Source organism: Chrysoperla carnea, chromosome 2, assembly GCF_905475395.1.
Source record: "Chrysoperla carnea chromosome 2, inChrCarn1.1, whole genome shotgun sequence".
NCBI classification, from domain to species: domain Eukaryota; kingdom Metazoa; phylum Arthropoda; class Insecta; order Neuroptera; family Chrysopidae; genus Chrysoperla; species Chrysoperla carnea.
In genome coordinates this window covers 37,421,836-37,432,805 of record NC_058338.1, presented here as the reverse complement: position 1 = coordinate 37,432,805, position 10,970 = coordinate 37,421,836, and the positions used below count along the sequence as shown (strand labels likewise).

General features: G+C 27.4%; 1 protein-coding gene across 1 annotated transcript; it reads left to right on the top strand.

Annotated features, from left to right (window-relative positions):
* The first annotated feature begins 270 nt into the window (after positions 1-270).
* On the top strand, positions 271-10,469 carry LOC123291473 (putative helicase mov-10-B.2). Its single transcript, XM_044871775.1, has 14 exons — positions 271-387; positions 1,440-1,878; positions 2,995-3,331; positions 3,409-3,533; positions 3,591-3,728; positions 4,441-4,627; positions 5,557-5,705; positions 5,820-5,990; positions 6,070-6,223; positions 6,284-6,552; positions 6,612-6,826; positions 6,893-7,181; positions 8,610-8,919; positions 10,076-10,469. The coding sequence occupies exons 1-14, from the start codon at positions 360-362 to the stop codon at positions 10,286-10,288; spliced, it is 3,024 nt and encodes a 1,007-aa protein (XP_044727710.1). The 5' UTR covers positions 271-359; the 3' UTR covers positions 10,289-10,469.
* The last annotated feature ends 501 nt before the right edge of the window (positions 10,470-10,970 follow it).

Genomic DNA, 10,970 nt, shown 5'->3' with positions numbered 1-10,970 from the left:
TAGTTGAAAATTTGCAATGAGTCAGAGCGTTATTAGTATTAAAAATTGACAACGATTGGCAGTTATATAAATTTTGTTTGATTTTTTCTTTATCAAAACGAAAAATAACCGCTAGAAAATATATAATATACAATAGTTTTCCGATAGCATATAGTCTTCGGTTAAATATTTTTAATGTGGCGACATTGGATTATTCCTAATCAATTGGGATTTCCCTGATAGTTTTCTAATAATTATATAAAAATGCTTTGCAAATAGTCATCAGTATAGTATCTATATAGAAATATTCCTGTGTGTATTGGTTGATTTAAACGTTCAAATCTAGTTATTTAAATATTGGTTAATTCATAAAATACAAAATGAATTCCGATAAAAAAGAATTAAAAGGTATGCAACTATTTAAGTATTTTTAATATATACAATACAAAATTTATTCAGGCACTGTACGTTAAAAGACAATGAAATATCTAGTTTTAAAACAACTTACTAATGAAATAAATTAACTATTTTCTATAATTTTGTATATATTAAAGTTTAAAATAGTTCGATAAAATAATGTTTATTTCGTTTGAAGTTTAGATGACATTTGATTCATTAAACATAGATAAATAAGTTATTCATAACCTCGTCGTTTGTTAAGAAAAGATTTATCTATTGATAATATGTTTGAATTATTTTTACGCTTTATTAAATATAGATTATTTATTCAAACATTAAAAAAAATATGTAATAATTTTTTTAACCGGCGAAGTTAATGAAAAAAAGTTTTTTATTGATTGCTATAGTAAAAAATAGCGGGATTTTTGAATTATTTTATACAGTCTAGTACTATACACATACATAATATTATGTGTAGTAATTACTCTGTTTTAATAAAACTATAAAAGTTACATTTAAATGATTTATGCCACAAAATGCTACTCAAATTAGTTTTTTTTTTTAAATCTACTTTTTATTTTTTATTGCTTGCCCAATTTCTAATCAGGGTACCTATAAAATCAATCAAAAAATTCATCAGCATTAATAACAAACGCTAAGTACACAATCGAAACATATCAGTGAATACTTACTATGATAACACATTATCTACAAGCATGTATTCTGTTTGCGGGTCTATTTTTTTAGAAAAATAAGTTTCGGAAAATTTTTAAATACCTACTTAACTTACATGAACAATATATATGTAAGATAGAAAAAGACGAAACTTCTTTCCTTGTACATAATTGATGAATGATACAAACAGAAGTTTTCAGTATTTAAAAATAGTTCAATTTTTTTCCCTTTTCTATGTTCAAATATGAATATAAAATGTTTAATAATGCCTGAATAATATGAAATATACCACTAAAACCGATTTTTACTATATAAAAGAAAGTTTTTTAAATATAAATAAGTGGAAAAAACAAAACAAATTACTGATTAATAACTTTCTTTTTCAGTTTTAAAAAAATTTGTTCAGTATTTGAAAGAACGAAGATTTTTCAAACTTGATACTAGCACAGTCATAAAAATGTATTTTGATCAAAATCCTAATCAGAAAAACTTGTCGCACGGCTTACTACAATCCATACCAGGTGTAGTTTTTGATCAAAAAAACAGCATATATTACTTTAAAACAAATAAACAACTAGAAAATGAAAAAGAGACGCGCTCCAAGAATCTAGCATCCAAAGCCAATAATATTTCGAATGATAATAATTTAATTCCGTTAAAAAAAACACTCCTGTTAAAAACATTTGTTACAAATGTTTCTTTAAAAAACTATATAGATTCTGTTGAAGGAGCTTATTGTTCTTTATGTGATCAAAATATTGAAAATGCACAGGCACATCAGCAAGATACAGAACATTTTTTTCGTGAGATATTTAGAACTGATAGGTAAGTATTTTATTTTAAGCTAGTAAATCTGTATATATTTTGCTTTGGAGTAGAACTAATTTTAGGAACCGAATGAAAATGTTCTAGTATGAAAATCGATTCATCATCCATTCCAAAGCAAATTCAAATATTTTCTAAAGTTAGCTTGCTGAGCTAATCAATTGATCAGCAAGTAAAGACTAGAACTAAAAGAGTTAATTGTACGGATCATACATAATAATAAACTGCATATTATTCAAACTCCAAGAGGGTAATAAAATTGATTAGAGGGCGATTTACGAATACAGAGCGATTTTACGAATTTCATAAGCCCATAACAAATTTTTTCCAGTCAAAATATAACATGCTTATTGCCAGAAATCAAGTTTTCACTTATGAATTATACAAAAAATTCTCTCTTGAAAATAATGAATCCTCAAAACTTGTCGCCCAGCTTAGAATGTTTCTTTTGTATTTTGATCGACATTTCTATTCGGAGATATACGAATATAAAGTTTTCGGATTTTTTCCAAAACTTTATGATTGATTTTTCCAAAAATGAAAAATCTTTGACCATGTGTTTAACCAAACAATTTTTTCACCATTATCGTATTTTTGTTTTGAAACTTGTATCCCGAAAATGAAAATTTTTATATCCATATATTCATATGAACTTTTTTGTTTATTGGTGGTCCGACAGACAATGTTCTGCTCTTTCAGATGTTGCGATGAGTTTGATTTGTAGCACTGTAGTTAATTTATATCATTATGAATTTAGCTTGAATATACATTTTCACTCTTTCTTTTAAACAGGCTACCAAATAAAGTGCTAACAACTTAAGTTCTGCCTTACAACCTAACCACAGTGCCACCTTTTAAACCTCATCATAGCTATTAATCATGATGTCAACATTATATGTAAATAAACTTACAAACAGATTCACTAACGGTTAAATAGGGTGTTTAATAATCCAATAGCCATCTGAAGGGCCTTACACTAGAGCTCATGTGCAACAAGTTTGACTAGTAACATATAAGCCGCCTTTTAAGCTCAGCTCAGTTATATGCTCCAAGTGCAACCGTTTTTGTTAATTAATTAATTTTTCATTAACAGATTAATAAATTTTTTTATTTCAGAAAATATTTTAATGCACCGTATGTTTTCATCAAAATTGAATGTAAGTCTGACAGTATTAAAGAAGAACTGGTGGTTAATAAGAAAAAAGAAATGTTTACATTAAATATAACAAACCAAACAGACATAACAATTTATTTTCATTTACTTGAATTAGTACCAAATAAAAATATTTGTATCGAGGAACAAATACCTTCATTTATTCAGAGCAAACAAAAAATCAAAATTCAAATAACTGTTACTTGCAACAAAAAATCGTTGTTATTATTTCCAATATTATTATTATTAAAACGAAACATTGAACAAGAAAATCCTGACGCAATGGCATTAAAAGATATGGTAAGATTTTATTTTATACTGCCTATTAATATTCTAGACATTTTCTGATTCTTATCTGTGACTGTACGGCATAACAGGTGTTTCGAGTCCAATCTCCATTTTCTGATGATATAGTTCCAACAGCTGCGTATATACCTGCAGTAGAAGCTTATTTAACAGAAATTGACCAACCAATCATTCACGATGCACCAGAGCCAGAAATGTAAGTTAATTGCAACAAACGTATATTTTTTATTTTAATAATTTTAAATATTTATAGGGTACAAGCAGAGTTAGAATCTATAATGCGAGTAAAAGATTATCCACTTCCAGCAGGATTAACAGAAGCTCTTAATATTAGATTAGACGAAACGAAAGCTACGACGCCACCAGTAAGAAAGCAAATTAAAAAAATTCGGTAAGTTATTGTATCGAGCTTTCTATTATTCATTTAAGAGTAATTTTCATTTTATTAGCTATGCTACCAACTTCATTGTGCGCTTTACTGAACCATTGTTTGGATTTCTTTAAATAAAGAATTTACTCCAATACGAAGATTAATGATCAATTTCAGCACTAGCCTTAGAAATAATGATTAAACACCCTCTAGTAGGAGTCTCATGTTGGATCTTTTGTGCTTTTGAAAAAATTTGATTGCAAACTATATTCGAAAATTTCCAAAGTAAAAAGATATATAAATTGCCAAAAATTTGGAAAGAGTAAATTTTTTTTCAAAAAAATCTTTACCTTAATTTTTTAATTTTTACTGGATTCAGAAAAAAACGCAATTGAAAAGTTTGTGCTTTCTGACTGAAAAATCAGTCAGAATCGATATTTTGCGTTCTATCGAAATGAAGTATTCATAAATAAGTTAAAAATATAAATTAACGGCTAAATAGCTTGGAATATTATTATTTAAACTTTTAATTTTGATATTCATAATTTTTTTAATTTCTCTAATAGTGTAACATCGGTTGGTATGACGAATCCAGAATAGATGCCATTTTATTCGTTTGCTATTTATGACCTCTACTTCTATAAAAATAGAATTTGTTTTTTTATTCATTATAATAAAATCATATCAGTGAGTACACATATTTAAAATTTTTTTTTTTTTTTAATTTATTTAGAAGACTACTTAAACCACCACCCGGTTTATCAAATCCAGAAGATTGTTTAACACAAAGTAAATATGAACACATACTAGATTTATTGTTACATATTGAAGAATACCAAGAAACAAAAGAAATATCTATGTACAACAGAACTGGTCAGGTATTTCGTAAAGTACCAGATAGGCCTTTATACGAGTTAATGGTAAGATGATTATGTTTTAGTATATTAGCATTCCAGTAATACGTCAAAACAATTATAATCAATACACATTAAGGTGGAATCGGACTGACTAAACTTGCATTCTCTACCAATTATGTCTAGAGTCGACACCTAAAAAATTTGGTGATTATTTCATCATCTTGTGTTCTGTTAGGCAACTTTTTGCATACACAACATATCATACACATCAAAAATATGTAATGACAGAGTGCGCGTCAGCCGCAGCATAGAAGGCGTCAAGACGCCGCAACATAGGAATCCTACATTTAAATGTTCAGAAACGTTTAAACGTTCATAGCTGATAAGAAATAGGGTACACATTAAATAAGAAAATTATTCCCAATAAACTTTTATTAGAACTTTTATTTTTTCAAAATCAAATAGATTTAACAGAAATTGAATAGAAAATTTTACCCTAGTAAAGGCAGATTAATTTCTTATTAAAATGAATCGGAAATTGAATTATCGATTTCCAAATCATTTGAATATGAAATCAATTAGACTTTTTTACTGAAGAATTTGTAATTCTATTGAAGCATATTTGCATTCAATTTCTGATAATGGTAATAGCAGGAGGAAGTTTTTGCCAATTTTCGAAAAAATGAAAAAAAAAAAATTTAACAGGGAAAAAAATTCTAATTTGAAGTATATTTTTACCTCTTAACAGTTACCCACACGCGTTTACTATTGGACGACTCAAACGGTCAATCTAAAATACAGAACATCAATAACAACCCTCTTCTAAACCATTCACATTTGTTATTTAAAGCTTTCCCTTGAATAATGTTTTCCTGAAGGGTTATCTCCATTGATAGCAATCGTATAACTAATTAATATATAAATCAATCGATTGTAATGGAAACAAAAAAAATTTATACTTTTCAAACAATTAAAAATAAAAACATTTATAGGTAGAAAATTTATCAGAACAGCGACCATCGGTTTTGCGTGGAGATAAAATACTTGCAAGACCAGAACTTAATTTGAAAGAGTTTTTACAATTTGTAGGGGTTATCCATGAAGTGCGCTTAAATTCAATTTATGTAGGTTTTGAAAAAAGGTATGTGATAATTATACTATTACAAATATGTAGAAACTACACATAGATTATAAGAATAATCAAACTTGATACCAAAAAGAAAATATACATACTAAGAATATATTTTTATTTTAGTTTTGATAAACAATACCCGCCAGAGACCACCAAATTTACTGTGCAATTTTTAATTAGCCGTGGTTCAGCACGAAAAGAACATAGGGCTGTTGAGTTAATACAAAGTCATGATGTGAAACAATTCTTGTTTCCTAAGGTTGAAATGTTGGGCCATACAGACCCATTACCAAAGTAAGAAATTAATTATTGAAAAATTTTAATCGATTTTTAAAAGGGTTGATTTCTTTATTCTGAAATGCATTATTTTCAGATTAGAATATTTTAACCCCCAAATTGCAAGTAATAAAGAACAAGCGGAAGCTGTAAATAACATTGTAAGAGGTACATCATATCCAGCTCCCTTTTTATTGTTTGGTCCTCCTGGAACAGGAAAAACAATGACCTTGGTTGAAGCCATTAAACAGGTTTTTATTTGTATAAATATATAAAGTTTTATGATAAATTATGAGATCATTCATTTTTAGATTTGGAAACTAAAACCTGATAGTCATGTACTAGTTTGTGCTCCTAGTAATTCAGCTGCCAATGTTATAACTGAACGACTCATCGAACATATTGATTCGAAAAAAGAAATTATACGCTTACTTGCTTCATCGCAAGATTGGAATAGTTTATCGCCAAATATAAAACAGTATGCTAATTATAATGAAAAATTTCAAGAATTTGTGTATCCTAGCAAAAAAGTCTTATCTGAATTTCGTATTATTATTGTAACTTTATTAACAGCAGCTAGGTAAGTATTTAATGCAAAAATTTGTATAAAAAATTACTTTATTATTTATTTAATTTTAGATTGGTTTCTGCTTCATTCCCATTAAAACATTTTACCCATGTATTTATTGACGAGTGTGGACATGCAACAGAAACTGAAGCTTTGGTTCCAATAGCTGGATTATTAACTTCAAGACAAAAACCTCGAAAAATTCATGGTCATATTATTTTAGCAGGTGATCCAATGCAATTGGGACCAGTCATATTTTCGCCAATCGCTAAAACTTATGGTTTTGGTAAATTAATTTATAATTTTATTTTTATGTTAAATGCTATTTTTTACGTAATTAACATTTTTTTAGGAATATCAATTCTTGAAAGGTTTATGACTAAAATCGAATTATATGAACGAGATTCAATCACACATAAATATGATAATCGGGTGTTAACAAAATTAGTAAATAATTTTCGATCACATCCAGCTTTATTATATTTGTCTAATATAAAATTTTATGAAAATGAATTAATACCATATGCTAGTAAAGAAAATTCTTGTTTAGCAGTTGGTTGGAAAGAATTACCGAACAAAGATTTTCCTCTTTTATTTCATGCCTGTTATGGAAACGAAGAAAGAGAGTCAAATTCACCAAGGTAAATTTATTATTCAATATAGTAAATCTAAAACGTAATATTCAAGGAAATAAATCCAAAATAACTACATTTTAAGGATTCAGTGAATAATATAGTAGAAAAGGTAGCAAAGTGCTAAATACTCATAAAATTTGTTTAAAAAAAAAAAAATATATATATATATATATATATATATATATATCACCTTTAAACCTTTTTATAGTTAGTTGGTATGAAATTGGTATCGTTGAATCAATATTAAATCAGCCACTTTTCTTCTTACGTGTAAGCAAGAAATAAACCCCTCAAATTTGTGAAATTTTTGTTATTTCTTATACTTTTCAACCATGTCATTCAAAAATCTGACAAAATTCAATATACTATGTGCATTAATCGTACTTTTAACGGGGTTCAGTTGACCATGTCTTTAGAATGAAAAATGTGAATAAAGTAACTTTCTTCCTAGTATTAATAATATATGAAAGAAGTTTTCAAGGTTTTAAATTTTTGTAAAGTTATATCGGTTATTTTTTTACCACCGAACAACAAAGCCTTATAAAGTGGTACACAATTTTTTGTGTGCAAAATTTTGTATACTTATTGGCTAAAGTACGAAAAACATCAAACGTATATCTCAGGATATACGGCCTATCACATTCTATGTCGAATTCTTAATGAATAATTTTTTTTTAATTACTTTTTCTTATTTTTTCATGAATAAACTAATAAAATGATTTAATTATTGTGAACTATAAAAATAATTATTTATAAAAAACAAAAAAAAATTATGTTACATGAAATGCTTAATAATACGTAATATAGCTTTAACACCTACTTCTAGTATTCAATAACCAACCAATAAAAAAAGCGATTTGATTAATCATTTTTTAGACACGTTTCTTATAGTGGTGCGATCGAGTAGGATTTTGTGTCTCGAATCACTCGAGTAAGATTATTACGCCACTCGAGTGTTCGAGTCACTTATGACTCGAACTAACTATTTACACTCCCAACTCGAGTTAAGTTTTCTCGAAATAACATTTTTCAGGGTTATTTCCATAATTCCTACACGTAGAAATAGTAAGAAGAAAATTAGGAAGCAATTGCTATTGAGAATGAAATTAGATGAAAATTCCTAGTAATTCAATATCTTATAGTAGGCATATTGAGAAAAAACTTCACATTATTCCTACTAGTACGAATTCATTTATTAGCCATTCAATTAAAAAAAATTAATTATTAATGGAATAAAATACAAAAATTAGTTAAACATGATTTATTTGTGCCTCTGAACAAACCCGCTTTTCTGGTAAAGTTCATTGCAATACTATTAAAGTATTGCTTGATACACACATTTGTATTATTAGAAATTAATTTTGGAATGATTTTATCCGTTTATTTTTTTGTTACCTATATGTGTTTTTTAATTGCAAGGGTTCATTTTTTCAGTTATTTCAATTCATCAGAAATAGATATAATTATGACCTATTTAAAAAAAATAGTTGGTAATAAATTGAATCCAGAAATGGATAGGGTGATTACGCAAAATGACATTGGTATATTGGCACCATACAAAAAACAAATTAAAAAATTACAAGACTGGTGTCGAAAAAAAGGCTACCATAATATTGTAATTGGTTCTGTTGAACAATTTCAAGGTGAAGAGAAGGAAGTAATTATTATGTCAACTGTTCGATCACGAGAGGATGTCAATGTACAAAATAAAAGAAGTATTTTAGGTTTCTTAACAAACCCTAAGGTAAGATAACTAAACTAGTCTTGTCAAATAATCGAAATTCGATCAATTCGAAAATAAAAAATGTTACTTTTGTAGAAAAATTTTTTCGTAAACACAATAATTTCAATATACTGAGCTATCGCTTAATGGCCGTAATAGACCTTTTTCATGAAAAACATAAATGCTTTTTGTTAATTTTTCATGAAAATATAGGTATAGAGCCTGTAACTCGAAAATGACGCACTTTTAACAATAAATACACTATGAAAAAAATTGTAAAAAGTCACAATATTTGAAATAATTTAAAACGATTTTTTTTTTTTTTACTCCACCGCACACGTGATCTGTGATGTCAATCCGACAAGCAATGACAATAAAACAGTGTCAACAGTCGTATTAATATATCATTATTATCAACTTTAAATGACGCCACAACGACATTCGTGTAACTTCACGTGTTTCCGGATCGTTTTCGCCAATTTGAATTTTAATGATTTTCATTGTCTGTTTTTTCGGTCATATGGCTCCAAAAAAATCGGGGGAAAAATTAACCTATTTATCAAGACATTTACTTTCATTTAAAAAGAAGGACAAAAAATGTGAAAAAGGTCTATTGGGCAATGATATTGATAAATGATAATTTATATATAACTACTAATGCATGCATTGTGCTAATAATTGTAATCATTTGACATTATTTTTGATAGAATAAACTCAATTCCATTCTTACATGTTATAATTATTACTAGATGGCTATTTTTCCCTCCACTAGTAAACTAAATTCTAAGTAGAAAGAAAAGTTTAAATAACTGTTTGCTTGTTAGCTAGTAAACATAATTATATTGGCGAATTTACTAGCAGCAAGTGAAGAAAGAGTTTATTTTGAAAAAGCGAAATTATACAGGATGTAACACAATGATAGCGTTCAGACCATATAGTGATAAAGGGAATACAATTATCAAAGTGCTTAAAAATCCTTTTATGAAATAATCTTTTAAAGAAAATCAGTGTTAATTTATTACTATCAATTACTATAATATAACGAAATTCGAATAAAATTGACATTTAGTCATAATTTCGTTAAAAGTATGACCGTTTTGAATTATTTACTTGTCTCAAAGAATTTAATTTTGGCTTGTAACTTATTTAAAAATTGTTTTTTCTTTTTATTTTTTAGCGATTTAATGTTTCATTGACAAGAGCTAAGTCATTACTAATTGTGGTTGGAAATCCAAATGTTTTACAGTATGATGAAAATTGGTCAGATTTAATTGACTATTGCGAAAATAATAAATCATTAATTAATAAAAAAAAATTTAAAAAAAAAAAAGGTTGTGAAGAGTCCTTAGAAGAAGTGCAAGAGTCTTTCTCAGGTTTACTAGTCAATTGAAGATTAAAATGATGAATGGATATCAGGGTATCTATCGATCGAACTGGAAATATCAGAAAATTTACTGATAATTTTAATTTGAGTGGGAAAATGATTCTGCTTGATTAATTGACTGAATTTTTATTTTGTTTTGTAAAAGCCTTCAAAAGGTCCAAAAATACCATTTCGATCACACTGTGCTTGTGCTATTTATGTTATTTTAAATACGTATAGGAATATGTAATTTTATTTTTTATAATTAAAGATTTTATTTGCATTAAAGTTTTTCATTAATTTAATAAGATTATTAAAAAGTTAATGAGATCACTAAGAATCAAATCGAATGCCAAACTATATTGTTGCTTAGAAAGAAGAGAAAAAAGAATTAAATTTCGATTTTTCCCCAATTTTCAAGATCAATTTTATATTATATAAATACGTATTTCGACTTCATCATCATTCTTATAAATAATGAATATTATTCGTTTCTAATTTGGTGACGGTCTGCGCATCAACTTCTACATCGTGATGTATATTGAGCAAGACTAAACCGTTTAGCCTATCTTCAGACATTATCAATCTAAGGTGTGTTTTGAGACAACCCAAGGTTGGAAAGGAGCGTTCGTTCGCGGTAGATTTGGAAACACACCTTCATTGCAGATATCGAATGCTTCGTGTGAATTTTCGACGTCATGTCCGGCAA

Coding starts and splice junctions, on each gene's coding strand:
- LOC123291473 (XM_044871775.1), top strand. CDS start 360: ATGAATTCCGATAAAAAAGAATTAAAAG. Junction 5,706..5,819: donor TATGTAGGTTTTGAAAAAAG/GTATGTGATAAT, acceptor TTTTTATTTTAG/TTTTGATAAACAATACCCGC. Junction 7,182..8,609: donor AGAGAGTCAAATTCACCAAG/GTAAATTTATTA, acceptor TCATTTTTTCAG/TTATTTCAATTCATCAGAAA.